Source organism: Aquila chrysaetos, chromosome 8 (assembly GCF_900496995.4).
Source record: "Aquila chrysaetos chrysaetos chromosome 8, bAquChr1.4, whole genome shotgun sequence".
Lineage (NCBI taxonomy): Eukaryota > Metazoa > Chordata > Aves > Accipitriformes > Accipitridae > Aquila > Aquila chrysaetos.
This window is the reverse complement of record NC_044011.1, coordinates 7,778,743-7,799,247: the sequence shown is the minus strand read 5'-3', so window position 1 is coordinate 7,799,247 and position 20,505 is coordinate 7,778,743. Positions and strand designations below refer to the sequence as shown.

At 38.6% G+C, this 20,505-nt stretch overlaps 1 protein-coding gene across 2 annotated transcripts; it reads right to left on the bottom strand.

The window, feature by feature from the left end:
* Nucleotides 1–345: 345 nt before the first annotated feature.
* On the bottom strand, nucleotides 346–20,027 carry SFT2D1 (SFT2 domain containing 1). 2 transcript variants are annotated; one of them, XM_030021283.2, is made up of 8 exons: nucleotides 19,856–20,027; nucleotides 15,313–15,335; nucleotides 13,691–13,777; nucleotides 7,977–8,058; nucleotides 5,527–5,562; nucleotides 4,707–4,765; nucleotides 3,272–3,301; nucleotides 346–957 (listed from the first exon to the last, which is right to left on the bottom strand). In XM_030021283.2, exons 1-8 carry the CDS (start codon nucleotides 19,916–19,918, stop codon nucleotides 918–920), a joined length of 420 nt encoding a protein of 139 aa, XP_029877143.1. In that variant the 5' UTR covers nucleotides 19,919–20,027; the 3' UTR covers nucleotides 346–917. The 2 variants fall into 2 exon arrangements, with proteins under 2 accessions (XP_029877143.1, XP_029877142.1); XM_030021282.2 differs by lacking the exon at nucleotides 15,313–15,335 and adding an exon at nucleotides 10,985–11,067 and having other exon boundaries at nucleotides 19,856–20,025.
* Nucleotides 20,028–20,505: the final 478 nt, after the last annotated feature.

Sequence of the window (20,505 nt, the reverse complement as noted above, 5' to 3'; positions counted from 1 at the left end):
CGAGAACATCTTATTGAAGCTAGGCAAAGTATTAAGACTTCAATTTGTTATCAGTTTTAAGTCAGAATGACCAGTTTGTCTGAATACTAACACAAAGAAGCTTTAAAGTCACTTCTGCAAATCTAATAACCAAATTTGGATGTAGTCATATACATAACCCACTTTTTAATATATTTTCATATTTATTCAAGTGTAATGCTGAAATTTTCAGCCCTCTATAGCAGATTCCTAAATAAAAAGTAGTTTAGGCACCTTTAAAACTAATTTATTTCACAAATCTCATTTATACATTAGCCATAAGTTCTTTTAGTAAAAAGTAGTTAAGTAGGAAAGAAAAAATAATCATTTAAAATATAGCTTTTTAATAAAGTCCAACAAGCTTTAAAAAGACCTTTCACAGATTCTCATTAAGCTTTTTCCATAAGGCACATGTATAGGCATTTCAAAGGAGCAGTTAATTATAACTTACCAAATCTTTACAACGTTTATAAAACTCTGTCTTTGGAAATGCATACAGTGAATAATATACAAACATAAATGGCACATTGCGCATTTTAGACAGAACTGTAAATGAAATCTTTATGCATACTACCCAGACCTTAGTGGCCTGCCTCCACTGGGGAATAAACTGTGCTACTGGATGCAATGTAGTTTTAAGACTACTCTGCACAAAGTATTTAAATGTACTTTTTTGTTAAAAAAAGCCTAAAGGTTCCAGGGTAAACACAAAGAGTTCACCCAATTTATTTTAAAAACTGTTTCTAGTAAAGATTATTTAATCCCCCAAATGCAAGAGGCAAGGAAAATACTAAATTGTTACTGGGTATTTCATGAGTGGAAAAGTATAGTTTTCTGAGCAAAATTCACAGAGGAATAAAAGTTGGCTTTTAAAGCATACAGTGGTTCCTGGTTTTAATTTACCCTAGACAGGACGAGAAGCATTTAATCACAGCGTCCCTTTAAAAAGAAAAGAAAAAAAAAAGGCAATTAAGATATTTGTTATTTTCTTTACATACACACCAACCATTATGTATTCAAAATTAAAAATACTACATAAAGACAAAAATCAATAGTTTATCAAACAGCATCTTAACAGCCATCCTTATGTTGAGTACATCTACAGTACCGGCTAAAGCAAAGGCTCAAGCCCATTCTGAAGCTCAGGTCTGCCCATATTGTCCAAGTTTTCCACACTGTTTACACTCAAGCACATGCTAAAATGCAGACATAGTGTTAAAAATTGTTCTGCAGCACACTTGGTGGCTTAGCAAAGGTCAAAGCCTTATTTCGCAGAGGCTGCCCAGCAAGGGCAGGGCTGAGGAGCATGCCAAATCCAGACAATCAGCAGAGCACAGGTGCTTTTGAGTCCAAGCCCCATTGGAGTTAGACCATCACGTCACCCGAAAAAAAAGCCCAGGCTGAAGGGTTTAAAGTGCACGTACTAACAGTGCAGGATGAAGGGTTCGCTCAGCCTTAACATTTGAAAGATCTGAAGGGGTCTGTTTCTTTAACTGACAATAAATAAACTGTTTTCTGACTATTCTACTTACATCACTCACTTTAGTCTCCTTTATTTTTCATTTTCTCAAAAAATGTAACAACTTATTAAAGGAGTGGAATTTGTATGCTGTTGTTAGTCAATTTGAAAAAATGAAGAAGAATACTATGATGACTCTTTAAGGTCACTGTATGTATGGGGTTTTTTGTTGTTTGGGGTTTTTTTGTTGTTATTGTTGCATAGGTTTGGGGTGGGGTTTTTTGCCATGCCAGCAGGAGAGCCACCGTTAATTAAAAAAAAAAAAACAACCCCACAAACAAGTAAATTGTTGTTAAGAGTAAACCATTAAGAGAGTGAAATCAAGTAATGATAATATTGTTGAAATCAAGATAAATGCATACTTTAAACAAGTTACATAATACTGTTCTCTGGCACTTAACATGGTTTAGATCACTATTTCCCTAAGAAAGGCAGCCTGTGCAAGAAATTTATGATAGCATTCCACATAAACAAATAATAATCCCTAAAGTAATCACTGTATTACTAAAAGCAGCCTGTGTAGAATTCAGTTCTTTGGCTCATACGATCTAACAAACAAATGAAAACAAAGAAATTAAGTGATGCATATAACCTAATGTTTTTCTGACCGGAACTTGGAAGTACTGTTGGTAGGGAAGAAAAGACCAGTGACTAGCAGGTCAACTTGTTTTCTGTGCATAGCAGAACATTTTAAAAATAAAAAAAGAGAGGAGGGGAAGAAAAAAAAAAAAAAAAAAAAAAGGAATGACCCTACTGAGACTGCCGCATGGCCACAGGAACTATAAGAATTCAGAATACTACTTTTGACTGGGTTAGCTTGAGATGTCAAAAATAGTAAGATGACAATTTGAAGCCTGAGTTCAGTTAAAGTGTTTAATCCACTGTAATTATCAACTACTATCTTTAAAAAAGATATACATACATGGCTTAATCCTCCCTAGATCAAATCCGAAGCTTTAAAAAAAAATAAAAATCCACAGTACAGATCTTTCAGCAAAGTTACAGAAACACTACAGAAGATACCAGATGAAAGTGATAGACAATACTTTGTATTCATTCCCCCCACACACTTTCACTACAGAAAACCTCATTAAGTAATATACAGACATGGAAGCACTTCATTTTTTTAAAAAACACACTGCTGAAAGACCAATCTGCATTTTACGTGAAACATTACAGAAAAAATAGATTTTCCCGTTTGTTTACTTGCATGTGGTTTCACTATGCATTTGGCTAGCTTTCGTTCCCTTTTTGTACACACAAGAGTGCAAAGAAAGAGAGAAGCTTGCCAAAATGAAAATTAACATGAAGCACTGCCTTTGCCTCTCCTAAAAATGATGGAGGAATTCAGAAGTAGACTTAGCAGCTGAAACTATGCTTGTTTCTTTGCTTTTAACTAAGACCTCAGATCCGTAAGTTATTTTTCATGTAAGTAATGGAAAAGTCACTATTGCATCAATGCATTTTTAAATCACTAGAGAATTTAAACAAAAATTCAATTTATTTTCAGAAATGAAAACCAGAATGAAATTTAACAAAGTGAATTACTATGCACTTTACTTGTATTTAAAGCTTATCTTAAGCATTACTGTGAGTTCAGCTATGCCATTTTCTAAAAATTAAAAGGGAGAAGGATATGTTTTTTTCACATACTGAATTTAAGGACTTTTTCCCCCCTCCCTAGCATAAAGATAACTGACTTTTGTTAAGATGGAAGTAATTATGCAGACTCACCTTGCAAAAGGAATATACGAGAGACTATACCTGAAAAAGAGAGGAAAAGAGTATATTCAAGAGAGTGTTCACATCTCTCCTAAAACCCAATTATTTCACTTCAGTCCAGCATTAATAAAAGCAACCTGTTGTAACAAAACTTTTAAGATTACCTGCTCAATTCAATGCTTACCTGAGAAAAGACGACATGCTTGGACAAGAACTAAACATACTGCCAAGGATTTCCTGGTTTATTTTTTAATTTTTTCTTTTTTTTTTTTTAAATATCATTCGTAACTTCTATTGCACATAAACTTAAAAAAGCAGATTTACTATCACCAGTTTCAAAAGGAATGGAGATTTCTGGGAAAACTGTATTCTTCCAAGATGATATAGACAACTTTTTCCAGTTTAAAAGACAATTTACATTACTATGCAAATACACATCTAATATTATTTATGTAACTCTAAATACAGATATACGCTGTGGTAGGAATAATATGCCACAATTGTGACACTCAAACAGCTGATAATTCTATTATCCTCTGAAACTTGCTTCTCATAAGCCTCCAGGCTATGTTTTGTTCTCATGCCCAGCCTGATCAAGCCCTGGGACACTTAACAAATGTGAAGCTGTCTGCTGTAAACATGTAGAACACAGGTTGAGTTAGCAATGTTCCCTCTATCTAGTACCAAGCATTTACCCAGACCCAGCACGATGCCCAACAGTCCCTATCCTGAACAAATGGTTATTTGTCCTCAGATCCAAGTTCAGTATAGACTGTGTGTATTCAGGGCAAGTTCAAACAAGAATTGTGGTCACCTTGGATCAGCTAGGAGTTAGTACCTGGGACAAGGAGACTAGGTATGTTCAGTTGTATCTCCATGGAGAAAGCAGTAACTTCCAAAACTTCTGCCAGGCTGCAAGTAACTCATCTAACTGTGCTCCCACATTCCCAAACACAGCCCTTTAGCGCATCTGGATGGTCATCATAGTACCTGCTGCACTAAATTTACCCCCTCACATCCAGCCACTCTTTACCCAGTGCTGCTGAATATTCTTGGGGCAGGACACACCCTATGAAAGTGTTATTTAGTTTCTTCAACTTCAAAAATGAAAATTTAGTTAGAACTCAAAAGCAGGGCATATGAATATACAGTTACTTTCACAACAGAGAAAAGGCATGAGAATTTTTTTGCATATAGATTCCTTTCATAATGCCTCAAATAAGTTCACATATTGCAGAATATACTTAAAATTACCATTTTTGCAAGACGATTGCATATAGATTTTGCTGAAGTTACACAACCTAGCTTACAGAAACAGATTGAGGCTAGCATTTGGGCACACTTATGTTATGTGAAGCATATATATATATATATATATGTATAGGTTTATAATCATGTGGGTGTAGGGGTAAGGAGAAGAAGTTAAAATGAATTTTAAGAACCTTACCAGGTCATTGCCAAGAACTGCAATATGCAGAATAACAACGCCAAACCTTTTTTGTTCCACTAAGTAAAAATAAAGCAAATATTGCAAGTTAGTTCACTTTGCACCAGTCTACACTGCAAACAATTCCAACAGCCTGCTCAGCCAAAAATTTAGTTAACTGACGATGCCTAAATTTCCTTGTCTTAACTTCATTTGCTACTCCTTTCCACTGTAACAACTTTCCATTCATTTTATCAGTCGCTCCATTAGCATCCTGCTAAGGAAACCTTCTCTAGCTTTGAAAACACTTAACAGCATCAATGCTAACACTTTCACTTTCGTTCATGATACTGTACTTCTGCAAATATAGAAGTTCACTTCAGCTACATATTTACTTCTATGGAACACAACTACAGCCAGTTTTTCAATTGAGATGCCTGAAGGTACTTGTTCTGTCTCTCTTCCTTTGTCTTAATCAGTTTAGTATTCTGTACCTGTGGTTTCTAAACCACTACATATTCTCTGACATAAGTACACATCACTAAGATGAAAGTATATTTTAACTTGTTTTTCTTAGTTCTTAGTCCACAGGCCTGCAGACTGAACCTGATGCTCTAGATTTTGTATTCTCATCTACATCACACACAGGTGGAAGGATGCATTTGCTTTGTAGCCAGCAAGCTCATCACTCCGCCTAAGCTCAACTGCAGTTGAAAACACAAATACCACACACACAAGCTCATCTTTCCTCTACAATTGAACTGTATGTTAAAGCTGTAATACAATTAATAAACTAACCAAGCTAGATTGCTCTTTAGAGGAACAAAGTATTCTCACTTACCCAGAATACAGCACACAGAGTCAATACTAGGAAAAGCTGGGGAGAGATGAAAGGGAAGACAAAAATAGAAAAGAATGAATACTCAAATACACAACAAAGCAAATACAGCAACTCTTTTCATGTTTTCAATGTGTAATCAGCATTTTCAGAATTGACTTAGGAAACAAGCAGGGCCAAAGGCTGTCACATAGTGACTATATGCTGAACTCCAGGTAAAGTGGTGTTTTCCAAAGCACAGTGTGATGTGCTCCATGGCCAGAAGGGCTGAGACAAGCCTTAGAAGAAAGAGGAGGCAGGAACTGACTTCAGGAACCATGACGAGTATAACCAGGTCTGTGTAGTCTTACGTGTCACGTCTATTAAGAGATGGGCTTAGCTGATAAAGCTTGCTTGAAAGCAACCAAGTAGTCTGGGAACTGCTGTTCTATTATTTCAGTACATAGTATAATTTTGGATCTAGCATTCATAACATCAACATCTGACAAGAAAGGTACATGCATCACCATGAAAATCCAATTATTAAAAACACCCATTCACAATTACGGTATTTGGCAAACACAGGCTCTGCTTCTTCTGCCAGTGTTTTTTCATCTTCCCACAGTAATGAAGAGCCCACTAGGGAGCAGCTGCTTCATACACAGTGAAAAAGCTCACATAAAGATTTATTCAAGCTACTTAGACACCTTTGATGGAACATTACAATGATAAGGTTTCCTATGCCAAATTAATCACACCATTTGTGCAAGCATTACTTTGAACTTTTCCACTAAATCTCACCTGGCTCCCTCCATTTGTCATTACACATCGTAGAAAATGGAATTAAACTAAAATACTTTTCACTGAAAAAAAATTTGTTGGTGTTTTATTGAAAGAAAAAAAAAAAATAACAGACTCTCTTGAAATTCTCCAAACATATTTGTGACTCCTGGGTTGCCTACACTTCTAGCTTTGCGTTAGGATGGGGAAGAAAACAGTCAAATACATAAAAAGTTTTCTAAACTTCAGAAGTCTACCAGTTCTTCTCTGTATTACTGAAATTTTCCATCCTAACAGTCTTAGCTCTCATCCAATGTTCCTATTTCCTATTAGATGACACCTTTCATTCTGTTTTTTCCTAACCTTGTTGGTAGCTTCTCTGCACAGGTAGGTAGGTAGGTCTGTGATGTTTTTTCTACTCTCTGTTCTCCTTTCTTTTCCGACATGTCTTGTTTCCACAGCCGTGAAAGCAAGTTGGGGTTTTTTTTTTGTCACCATGTCTGAGCACAGTGGATGATAGGATAACAGAGCAAATAATTTTTGTGCTGGCTGTTTTAGTGTCTGGCTTAGGCCCTCAGCTTGACCAAAAAAAGCCCACAGCTGTAAAGTGTTGGAGAATTCATGCTCAGCAAACAGAGACTCTAGAGAATTGGAGATAATCTTGGACATTTTTACTGAAGACCTATGAAACATAACTTCCCTAGGACTTGTAACCTGGTATGATTTGAAAGAGATGGCAAAAAGTCACCTCTTTAACAAAGCTCAGAGTCCAAGTAAGGATCAAGTCACTTCTCCAAAAGATGTGGGCAAACGTGAGATTCTCAAATGAGATTACAACTTTTTTTTTTTTTTCCATCTGGGTGTGCGAGAGAAAGAACAGACAACCCATATGACAGCCATCCAGAAAGAATTCATGACAGGTTTCTTATCCACATCAGCTGGAATCAACTAGAAAAGAAAGCTATATGATGGGGAGAATAGGACAGCCAGCTACATTTCGAAAATAAAAGCTGAAACAAATCACGAGGAACAAGAGAAAATAATTACAAAACAAAGAAGCAGCAAGGGCAGAAACTTGTTTTTAACTACCTAAGACAGAGTTTTGGGATAGGAATTCTGAGATAGGGGACAGGGCTGTTTTTTCTATACTTCTGGAAGAAGAAATGATGGTCATGGAAGTAAAGGAGCCAAGGACCTCACAATGGAGGTATGTGAAGCTGAACATGTGGCTTCCCAGACTGGGGAGAGAAACTAATTTTTTCCATTGCCTTGAAAGTGATGAACCACTAAGCTATACAAACAGAACTGCAGCCAACAAACAACTGTCAGGCTAGACTTGGTGACCACTGACTTTTTACAGTAGCTGAAGTGTCTCTTTAGCCTGGTTCTTGAAGAAACTGTTTTAGAAAACAAATTAATCAACCTAATATTAGCATTTAGTAAGAAATATTTAGTAGAGAACATTTTACTCCAAGTGATTAATTAAAAAAAAAAATCATAAGCAACAAAAACACAAGCTCATAGAAAGGAGTTAGATAATCTTTATGATACACAGAGCTAATCAGCTTGACTATTATTACTCAGTACAAAGAAGAGTTGGACTAAGAAATAACCTCCCTTAGTAAAGCCTCAGATTTAGCTTTGAGGCTAAAGGAAAACTTTTTAGCAAAAGGAAGTAAAGACAGTATATTTACCAGCATCACAACTGTAGCTATTAATCTTTTTGGCTCAAACATTGCTTTCAGTTGCTTCAGTGGCCCCATCAGGAAACATGTACTAATAAGAGAGAAAAAACAAAACAAATGCTAAATCACTTTCAAGTAAATCTTTGCAAAAGACAACAGGTAATTAGTTTTCCAACACTTAGATGAGTACGAAGGTTTTAAAAAAGGCATTTCAGTGTTTAGCAACAGACCCACCAGAATGAAAGGTGAATGCTCCATGAATTTAGACCCAGAAACAGCTTACGTATTGTGTCACCCTTGGGCATGAAATTCTTTCCAAAACATTACCACTTATAGCAGAGGGTTGTCAAGTTGAAGTCTTCATGTTGAGGCTGTTCTAAGAACTGACTTGCAAAAAGAATTCAAAGAATACAAAGACTAAAATTCTGTACAAAATTTCTGTTTAACAATAAACTTCTTACCCAGGCAGCGTGCAAGTTGCTACAATCAGTATTACAGGGAAGCTCTAACTCTGCCCAAACTCAGAAAGCAAAAAAAGAAGGAAAAACTTCAGTAGTTTGTATTAAATCCTTCTGCTTTCTTCTACTCTGTAGTCTTGAAGGGAGAATGAAAACCATCAGCAATGCTGTGCTGTACCTGTTCTTGCAAAGAAATGAGATGTGAACCAAGAATTCACAACCGTAGGAGTAATTATCTGGCTTCAAATATTCTGAGACAAGTCTCTTCCTTCCCTGTCATTGAAGCCATTCTGCTTTGTAGAAAATATTCAGTGAGAGAGTGAGAATGCCTGTAACCTTGTGGTGGTCTGAATGCTTTACTACAGAGTAGGAAACCTAGTTTAACTCCTTTTCTAGTTAATATTTATTTATATGAAATGAAATAATCAATAGCAGGGAAGAGTTTGGTAGAGCTCCCCCTTGAAACCAGTCATAAGCCTGGTGAAGCACGCATCTTCTAAGACAGAAGAAATATGGGAATCCATGTCCCAAGCAGTAAACTAAACCCATGATCTCCCACACCCAGATGTTCCCCTACCAGCAACTTTGTGTACATAGCTCCTTCTTTTCACTTGGTTTTTCTTCTTCAAGTTGTGTAGACAGACCTCAAAAGTCCATATTAAATGGAAAAAAAAGTTCTCTCAATTCAAAAGACAAAAATGTTTTAAATTCACTGCAATCCAAACTAACTTTTTCTTAGTATTTTTTAATCTTGGCTGCTGGGCCATAAAATTAAATTAAGAAAAAAAGAGACCTGAAGAACTAGAATAAAAAATTAGTTGGCTAGTGGAAGGACAGGGATGATGAAAATATGGTGGTAAAACTGAGGGAGGTTCAGGCCACATAAAACAGGCAGAAAAAACATAGAAAGCAAAATGCATTGATGCTAGCCTGATTAGCATTGAAGGACAGACAATACAAGAGCTTCTCCAGAGATGTGAGGGAATCCATAGGGAGCAGAAAGGCTGGAAAAAAATCTAGAGGTCCTCCACTGACACAGGATAGTTCTTATATACAACACATTCTGTAGAAGATACACCCATCATCCCAGAGAAAAATCAAGTAAGTATCATTGTTTTCATGTTTGTGGCTAGAAAATCATAGTAAAAAACCAGGCTAGACAGGACTATTTAGTAAGAGTGGTAACTGCAGTTGTTTTAAATACAGACTTGCAAACAAGCCTGAAAAAGTTTAAATCCCCTTGTCAAGTTGGGACTTTATTGTCATTTCCTACTGGTCTTAGAACACAGTTGCCTGTTGTTTCTGTCTAAAAGGACTACTGAAGGGGAAGGGGGCCTCTTCTCATTTTAGCTGGAGTCCAGACAAAAGTTTTTCAGAATTCTCCTAAAAGAAATACCAGTCTGTAAAAGCTTTCCTCTTAGTTCACTGACAATTAGACTTGATTAGTACCAAGTTTCTAAAATGCTAATTTAATGTGAAGCAGTGAAAACGCACCCAAAATACTAGGTAAAAGAACCAACCAACCAAAAAACCAACAACAAAGAATAAGGAATAAGGGAGAGAAAGGGAAATACTCAGTTTTGCCTACCTCCAGTACTAACTTGTTGTCTTGTTTTAGTACAAGATGGAATAGTTATACAAATGAGACTCAATTCCAGTATAAACACTTTTGTCCCCTAACAAATTTGTTGAGGAAAAGCAGCACACCATCACATTTCTCAAATGTTAATGTCACATTGCCTGAGTTTTAACAGATTAACAATGCCTTGACTCAAGAGTTAAGTGACTCGACTAAAGTCAGAGTCCATGGAAGTCAAGACCAGACTCCATGGGTATTGAGTCTCATGACCACACTTCAACTATGCTAAGATAGTAAGAGAAGGAAGACAAACAGAAACTGAAAACACTTCATGGACATGAAGCTGTTTCTTACATGTCTTTCAAACAGTGAAAAAAGAGCTTTAGATCCTAGGAGGTCCCTTCTGCAAATCTTTTAAGACTATGGGGAATACCGCGAAGAACCAAGCAGAGAGTTTAAAAATACACTGTGAACGATTTTTAGATGCTGCCTGGCCTTACAGTCAAAATGAGGATTTCCTGAACCTCTCCTTTTTCAGACAGTTTTCCTAGAAACAGGATGATCTCTCTGTTAAAAGCAAGAAGCTCCTTCCAGTAACAACGCATCCACAGAGTGGGCAGACTACCAGTTTGCCCCTGAAGCTGAGGTACCTCTGTACCAGGCAGAAGGACTTAGCTGTAAAAAGTACAAAACATTCAGCCAGTAATTTGTTATTCATGCTTCAGATAGCAGTTGTGATGTGTCTACAAAACAATCACGTCAGGCATCACAAAGGTGAAATAACAAGTCAATAACAGATATTCACTAATTATTAATCTTAAAACTGTAAGACAAACAAGATTTTATGTTATTAACATTTCAACAAGAAAACAATGTTGTTTATACACAACATAAATAGACAGCATTTTAGAGTAAAAGCAAATGGAAATGTAGATGAAAAGGAGGGTACTTTTCTAATAACAATAATTAAGAAATCGTACCTGGCTAATGCAGCAATATTCCCCAGGGTGTAAAACAGTGCAAAAAGTTTGATCCCCTTTGGGAGCCATAGCAATGCTGTTCCCTATAAAAGAGGTTATTTGTATGTTTTTAATTAACTAATTCAATTTCTTTAGATTTTATAATCTATAAATCTATTTTCAGTCTATGAAGGGTATCATAGCAGAGTATACAGTTCTCAGATTTGTAGTAGTCAATGTTCAGCATACTTCTGTTGCCACCTACTGGCAAAATAATGTACTGATTGACTATATTTTGCAATATTTTTACAACTAGGCAATGTTTATTTATATTGTTTATTTGTACTGTTTATATTCTGACACTTTCAGTTTTGTTACAACACCCCACTACACACTGTACACCTCTGCACACAAAGGAAAAAGTGCCATAAAGCCACACTAATATCTACCATCTCCTTTTTCCTCCAATGAACCATCTGGTCTCGCAGTCTAGATACGCACTGAGACTGAATAGAAATATTTTAGAACTCTTACTTCCAGACATCTCTTATTTCCACTAAACACAAGAAAATCCAAAGCCTTCTGCTGATCACAGTTCCTATGATGATCAGGAAGAAATAGAGCCTAAACTAGAAGCAAAATATGGTTTTTTAGTTTGTTTTTTTAACTTTTTTTTTTTTAAGCTGTGATGTGGACACTATGTCCTGCCAAAAAAAAAAAAAAAAAAGCAACTATATTCCATCCAATTGCAATTTCAGTGGGGATCTGTGCTGTCAGTTTGCAGAGACCATAGCACAAGCAACCATGGAAAGCTGCAAGAGAAGAGTATAAAGGAAAGCCTATGGACACTTCGCAAAGACTGGATTAAAGAAAAAACACCACCTGCATTTTTGGCTAGCCAAGAACACAATAACTCTACCAAAAGGTCCATAAATTGAAGCAGAAGGTGGTGGAGTTGCCAGCTCTCAGCATCATGTGGCAAAGCTGAGCTAGGGAGCTGCCTCCAAACTCTCCAACATACAAGGTCCACAAAAATACTAGCAGACTTTTGACTCTCATCTATCAAACTCAAGATAACTCAAGGAAACTTTAGGAAACTAAGATCTTAAAGCCTTTTATCTGTTGTTTCATAGTTTCACATCATGTGATATAGAAGAGGCACAAAGATTAAACACCAAAAAAATACAAGCAAAATGAGTGATTTTAACCTGTCCAGAAATAGGTGTTAAAGCACAAACACAGTATGTACTAAAATCTGTGATTATGCTGGTTAAATATTACTTGCAAAAATAAGGGGGGGGGGGGGGCAGTCAACCAAATAATGCTTAAGCAACCCTAAAAAACGGATATTCCAACCCAATTCCGAGCTCCCTCCGTAGAACTTGCCCCTTCTCCAACACAAGCATCTGGCCAGAGTTTGTGTCACTGTACTTGGCATAAATATCAATATGAAGAATAGTACTCTCCAGTTCCTTTATTGAGCTGATTACCACTTAAATAAGACCTCTCATAGGTAAGACCAGCAATTGTTCTGGTTTACCTCTGGGTCTCTTAACAAACCGCAAGTTTTGATAAAGACTTAGAAACTTCCATGTGCAGGAGAATCCAGCAAGTAGCCATCTCTAAGTGAGTGCCTCAAACAATCAACAGGTTGTTCCTCATTACATTAATGACAGGAATTAATGGCAAACCCAGAAACTAATGCACACAGGACAAGTTTCTCCATCCTACTAACCAGAATGCATTATGAGTCAAGACAGTCTGCCTGATAGTCTCCACAAAAACTGCAAATGTCATCTACACACGTTAGCCAAAGGCTGCTGACTAGCTTGCATCAGAAGTCATGCTCTGTGAAGAACCAACATCCTACTTCATCATGGAAAAACAAACAAACAAACAGAAAACCCCAGACAGACAGACAAAAACAGCAGTCTGGATACTTCCCCACTGTTATTTCAACTGCTTCTGGGACTCTGCATACAGATGAAGAACTGCTTTGTACTGCAAGTTACCTGTGTCAGATTTTGATAGACCAAATCCATTAATAGATCTCAACTTTTAACTGCAGGCTTGAGCCTCCTGCCAACACCTCAAGTTCAAGAATGAACAAATGATTTGCTGGCTGTAAGATCAATAGGAGTGCAGCAGGTTTTTAAAGTGTCAACATGCTACCACAGTCATCACCTATTGATTTGTGAGTGTGACAGGTTACACTTGTGGTTTCTTCAGCCTTTAAAAACCTTTCAAGCTTCCCCCTCCTTTCCCCCTCTTATTGGGGAGACTAAAAATAAGATGGGCACACAGTGAACAACAGCAAAATTTCTTTCCTAGTACACCAGTCACAAATCTAAATAAGAAATATAGCATATTTTGTTAGTGTTCAAACCTTTTAGAAAGAAATTTTATTACGCTACAATAAAAATGCTCTCTGCTGTGAATGGAAGAAAGATGGTCAAAAATCATAATACACAGAACAACAGCCCCTACACGCTAATTATATATTTAATGTCCAGTTAGATTTATGGATACCAAATTTAGGATACAGGTTAAAGCAAACACAGACTTACATATAAAGTATGAATATGAACAAGGTTTGGCTTATTTTGCTGTGCATTTGTGCATGCGGGCTATATTCAGCATTGTTGCCTGTTTGGGAAAAAAAAAAAAAAAAAAAAAAAAATGGCAGAGCTAGCTAAATAAGCCAAAAACCAACCAAACTTTACTTACAAGAATAGAACACACAACGCCAGCAACAAAACATATGGCAAACCATCTGACGCGAGTACCAAAGCTGAGTGTTGATGCATCGAGGACCTTAATAAGAGGAGAGGAAAAAAAAAAAAAGAAAGATATTACAAACCCAGTTTTGAACAATCTAAAGGACATTTTTTTCTTTACTATTGCAGTCTTTAATTTCAGACAAAATAATTTTTTAGCCAGGAACAATTATTTCACCTTGCTTAACAGCTGCTTGCATATTAATTACTTCAGTTTAAGAAATTTTATTAGCAATCTGGTAACGTATTTCCAGAACAAACAAACAACACAAAACTTCTGAAGGTATATCCTGGCACTCAAGCAATCCTGCTCTGCTTTCAAAAGACTTTCTTTTCACCATACAATTACAATTGAAAATTCTCACAATTGTACCAAAGCAGAAGACTGAGTGGACCTTCCAGCAATTTGCAGATCAACATACCTATTTGTGCAGCACTGCACGTTCCTATAGACGTTACTACCTTTTCCTGTTACTAGACAGAATCCATTGTACATATTACTACAAGTATCCACTGCCGGCATTACGATTCCACTTCAATCACAATTCCTTACAGGGTGAAGGTGCAGGCAGATTACCTGAGCTTGTCTCATCCAACAGCTAACTTGCTGAAAGGCATCATTTTACTTCCTGCGTCTCCTGTGTGACTCCAGAACCTGCAAGACCCCCTCAATGAGCTGAGCTAGCTGACACAGCTCACCAAGCGGGAACAGAACCAGTGTTCCTCCTGCTCTGATGACTTAGTCCTATGCTGGACTAATGAGCCAAACCAGCTCAGCAAGATGTCAGCAAAGCGGCAGGGCTGATCTAAGGAAAGAGGCCTGGCCACATAGCTGGCAGAAGAACAGCCCCTTTCAGCAGAAGTGACTTGTTAGATACGCTCACCTCACCTTCTCCACCCATGCTGTAAGAACAACGTATTTCAGCTTACTCCAGGCCACTAAAATTAAAGATAAATCTATTCTAAACTGGTCTATTAAGTGAAGTGTTGCTTCAGCTTATGTCAGATGACTATAAAAAGCTAACTTTCCTATTTATTTAGATGACACAAGTAAACTTGCCCTCTTGTTATCTAGTCTACAGATATTTTCAATCAAGTATTATTAACCAAATACGCAAGTTAGGGCTTCCTCAACCAAGGAGTTTGATGTTTCTCCTGCTCTCTTGAGAAATTTCTCTTTCAGGTAGCGGTAAGTGAATGAATGAAATTTGGTTAATGCTTAGAATGATTTCACATCTGTACAAATTAAGAATCCATATCTAGTTTAATAAAAAAAGGGCCACATACAAGAACACATTTATGCACTGTGATGAATCAGCATCTGAATATCTGTTAACAAGGAATAGCTTGGACTACTTTCTACTTATAAAAAAAATTACCTTATTTAATCAAATTAAATACTTTGAATATTTGCTTAAGAAGGGGCATCGGAATACTAAAAATTATCTTTTACACTTGCATACTGTCTGAGCAGACACACAGTTGGGATACAGTATTGTTCTGAATTTTCTTTCCCCTTCTCTCTGTTCACCAGTTAAGACAGAACTTCCCAAAGGTTAGAAGACAGCTTACCTTGTTAGGTCGAACTCCTTATCCTTATGTTCGCATTGAAGAAATAGACAAAAACAGTAACTGAAAGATGGTTTAGTATTTGAAAGCGTATTTGATAATCATATTCCTGAATGTGTATACATGTAAGAAGTGTAGGAAGAGCTGGTAGGACATAACTGAAGATGCCCATTTGAATCATGCTTTTAGTTACACCTATTCATGCAACTAATCATATGTACACACACACACACAAAAAAAAAAAAAGGAGAAAAAAAAAAAAAGAAGAAAAAAAAAAAGAAGAAAAAAAAAAAAGAAGAAAAAAAAAAAAAGGAGAAAAAAAAAAAGAAGAGAGTAAAAACCCTTTCCACCCCTGCTCAGAAATTAAGTGCGGATGGGCCAATACTATCAGTACACCCAAGACACACATTTCAGATTGCCTAGAAAACAGGGAAAGGATGAAGGTAAATCATTTCTTCAGGTGTATCAGGCACATTGCTGCCACTTAACTGCTATTCTACCTCTAGTCTTAATATCTGGCGGTGTTCCTGAAACAACAGGAAATTTCATTTTTCACAGAAGTTTGAAAATAGCTTTATCTTCATTTAAATCCCGGACAGTTATTAGGTGGAAAAAATACCAACACCATAAATAAGTGAACCAGACAGAGGCTTGGAACAAAAAATGCCACAAGATTTAAAATACAATTTTAAAGCTAGTTTAATACATCTTATGGATTTAATTTTTAAAAACTTAGATTGACAATATGTGCATATGAACTGCAGGAAGATAAGCTGTAGCATGAGGGCTGCCAGAACACCACAACATAGCATTCTCTGTAATAATAAAACTAAATAAATTAATTAGCATTAAAATGAAGGCTGATCCTCCAACCATTCCTGATGCCATCACCATCTATATTATCAAGCTGAACCTAGTTAATGCAACGTTTGAAATCCTGAAACTGGGGATATATCTGGTAATGCATTTTCTTAGTCCCTGATACCTAATACTTTTTAAGTTTCATGGAAGCAATGGAACTGGTTACCTTTCCGAGATGTCTGTTTCACCCCTGTAGTGAAGCACCTTGCTGCAAAAGTTAAGTAACAGGTACATAGTTCAACTACTTAAACCACAGACTTCAGCTTGTGCTAAAATGCCAGGCTGCATTCTGTAAAAGTTGAGGACCTGACACAGTGCCTGCATATTCTGCTGTATGTGCTGCAGGAGCAGTAATTTCTAAAAGAGGGGCTGTGAGACACCCTGAAGTAACAGCTTAGTTTCTTATACCTACACTCAGAGGCTATGAACCAGAACCCTAAGAAAAAGTATTAAATCTAAGCTGCCTAAGCAACAAAAGCAGGAAACAACGTAAGGGTGATTAGGACTTTTTTTTTTATTGTCTGACATCAGCCATACAGCTAATCCTAGATTTCAGATAAAAAGAGCTGTTGGCATTACAGTCTCAGATGCTTTTACTTAGAAGACTGAAAAAATTGCCATGCAAATTCCACATCTGGGGAAAGATTCATATGGAGAACTGTGCAGCGGTGGCGGCAAGGGAGTTCCTGTAAAACATACCCTTCTTTCTATACTGCCTACCAGCTTGTTTCTAAGCAATAGAAAGAAAACAGAAACAGAAACCATCAAATAGCTATAGAAAACTAGGGGTTTCTAAGCTTTAATGCCAAACTCCTGGGCAAAAAAGATTTTTATTCACAGGATATTCTAAGAAAATATTACATCAAAGAAATGACAAAAACATCCAGGAATCAAGAGGAAACCCTAAGTGGAAACTGGAATCCGGAAGGCAGACTTCCTGAAACATAAGGAACAGTCTTGCAATGGTCCAATACACAAGTTGCAAGCAACAGATAACGCTGTCTACTGAATAGCTTGCTATGGACACCCAGTAAGTCATATGAATGATAATCTGCAAGGCTGCCTTTGATCAAAAATATTTCTTGTGGTTTTGAACATCTACCTAGGCTCCCCCCACACATTAATTATCTTATAATAGTTTTCCATGTGGGCAAACAAAAAAAAAATAGAAGCACTTTCTTCTACAGGTTTTAAGAAAGATTCTAGAAGTTAACCATTGCATCTTTTCTTGATAGTAAATTTAAGAATATGCAAGTAATGGAGAAAACTCAGTTTTAAAGAAATGTTGAGTATATTTACAGAATTGAGCTCCTAAGCAATATATCAAACACCATATGTCAATTGACAACTATCATGAAACGACAGCCAGATAATAAGCCGATGTGTCAGACTGATTTTATATTAGTTTTGATGTTGATAAAACTAAACAGCATAATGCTGCCCTGACAACATTGTTACACTGGTATACTTAAAATTTATTATTGATTTTTTTAGTAACAAATTCTTTTAATGCCTTTTTTTTTTAATATATATTTAGAATAGTTGAACTAATTACAGCAAGAAGTGACGGTCATCTGAAGAGTTTAGAAAGTACAGAAAGACTTCATTAAATCATCACACAATTGTCTTACTATATACTTTTCTTCTACTTTACGTAACAGGAATTACTGCTGACTTCATGGTAATGTTTCTGCAAAAATCAAGGAGCAGAATACAGAGACATCTATGAACACGAACCGTATGATGGCTATTACACAACTATCAGCTATTTCAAAGAGAGGGCAATTGTTTTTAACCAAGCATATGACTCAGTTCCAGAAAGGTCATTTAAAACAGTTGAAGATTTTACACACAAAATGCACAACCTTATATTTTCTTTCACAACCTTACCTCTTAAAAAATGTTCTTCTCTGCATGGGTGCACATACTTTTTTGCTCTATTGCACACACTTTAAAAATAGTCAACACCATCCAGCTGCAAAGCTATAGCTTTAGTGAATCTCACATATGAATTTCCTCACTAAAAAGAGGCTTATTTCCAGTGTTCTAGAAGTACACTGCTACTTTGAGAGAAGCCTACAGCAGAGACACTGCCTGACCTAAACACTTGAGTTTTTCTTCATTGGGTATTTATTTACTTTAAAGAAGATCTTTCTGGTTCATCTCAGCATGAAGCTCCTTTGCACTATGCCAAAGACATATGTATATGTTTTCTTCTATCACGTACAGGATAGGCTTTAAATATGGGCAGACTTTTCCTATTTAAAGTCTTCTCCGGCTATAACATCTTTACATGCAACAGTCAATCATATATAGCTTAGTTACTGACATTTAACAAATAACACATCTGTAGCTCAGTTCTCTCCTTCTCAGGATATACACCTCAAACATAAAAGTATGAAATACTTCAGCATTTATCTATTGATTGCTGCCTTAAAACAATCATCACAGCGTCAAGTAAAGGAGAACTCTGTGTCACTGCCATGTGTCTCATGTGAAACGTGCCTGGGGATGGCAGATTAATTAATTCTCTTGGAACTGAACTAAGATTAACAGAAATGTAAGTATTTCTTTGATAATCTTGAGATAAGATCAGAAGGTGAAGCATCCCTCCCAAATGCTGGCAGCCAGTTCTGGTGTGAAAGGGCTACACTGCTTCCAGAATCAGTCCGGTGTGGATACAATTTAGCTGCTTTACTGTGGCAGAGGCCAAGTTCATAAACCTTGAAGACTAACAGCAGCTCCGCGGAAAGACAAGTAAAGCATATCAGCAGTAAGCTGCTGGAACTAACGTTATGCCACAGATACCAACTATACTGAGGCTGTGCTGGTTCCCCAAGTTGCAGCTCAGATCTGGGCTGCTCTGTGTTCCAGCCTCCCCCACCACGCTCCAGCATCCCATAGCACGCAGTATCAAGATATTCCATGATGTGGGGCACTTTGACCTGCAGTCACACCAATTAAAAGGGAGCTGATGGTATAAATGGTTCTTTAGAAGTACGCTCAGCTTTGCTACAACCTAGAAGTTAAGTCTCATTAATGGATGGCGTTCAAATGCAGTAGCAAAACCCAAAACTGACACTGAGGAAGATAGTGAGGAGGAAACAGAAAAATTAAATTGTGCTTGAGGAGTATGGGGCAAAAAAGGAACTTCAGCACAATACACACAAAACGATCTCTGTCTAGAGAAAGTCCTTCTTTGGTTTTGCAAATTCAAGGGCATAAGGAAACGGAGAAACAATTTAGATGTTGTTTAACTGATCACTAAGTACCAGGGCCACGCAGGAGGAAGAGTCCGCTCAGGACCAGGAGACCCCCCTAACCCGAAGCGGGACGGGGAAAACAAAACCAAAGGACCCCAAACCACCAACACACCGAAGAGCTGCTCCGCGCACCGACAATTCGCCAAAACTCTCACTCCCAGGCAGGGCCTGCTGCCCACAAACCTCCTCCTTCGGCGCAGGCAGCAAACTCTCCTCTCTCCTCCACCTCCCCGCCCCTCCCGCTTACCGGCCCAGGCGGGGGGATACGGCGGGGAGCGGGGGGAACACGGCGGCGCCTGAGGCCGCGGACACCGGTGCGGGCCTGTGGCGAGGAGCCTTCGGCCCCTAGCGCCCCGGGCAGCGGCCAGCAAGCCGCCGGTGCGGAGAGGGGGAAGGAAGAACGGGTCCCGGCCGGGCGGTACCTGCGCCGTCAGTCCCTGCTCCTCGTCGTCCTGCCCGGTCAGCACCCGCCGCAGCTTCTCCATGCCCTCGCTGGGGCTGGGCCGGGCCGGACCGGACCGGACCGAGCCGGGCCGCACCGCGCCGCACCGGACGGGAAGGGACGGTCCCACCGGAAGTGACGCGCACGGCGAGGCGGTCCCGCGCCTGCGCACTGGGGCGGCGCGGCCGTGCGGGCCTGTGCGGCGGAGGAGTAGGGCTCTCTCGGTGGGCCCTGGCTCCAGCGGCCGCTGCGGGAATCGGCTTATCTCGATAAGGACGGAGGCGATTTGCGCGAGCTCAGCAGCGGTGAATTCGCAGTTAAATAAAGCCTTTTTGCGGAGGTACGGGCTGGCAACGTCGCGATGGCGCGCGGCCCTGCCGGAGCCGCCGTTCGGGCGCGATGGCGCCGCAGAGGGAAGGGGCCTGCGGCAGCGGTAGGCTTGCCGGCGCCGGGAGAGGCCTGCCTTACCCCCCGAGCACGAGGGTGTGGGAGCAGCGGGGCCCGCGCCTGCTTTTCCTGGGGCCGTACCACGGCAAGGGCCGAGCGGTTGGTCAGCCGGCTGCCGGACAGCGGGAGCGCTGCCCCGGCACTCCTTGAGTTAGGGGTGCTCCTTGTGCCAGGCGCACCGCC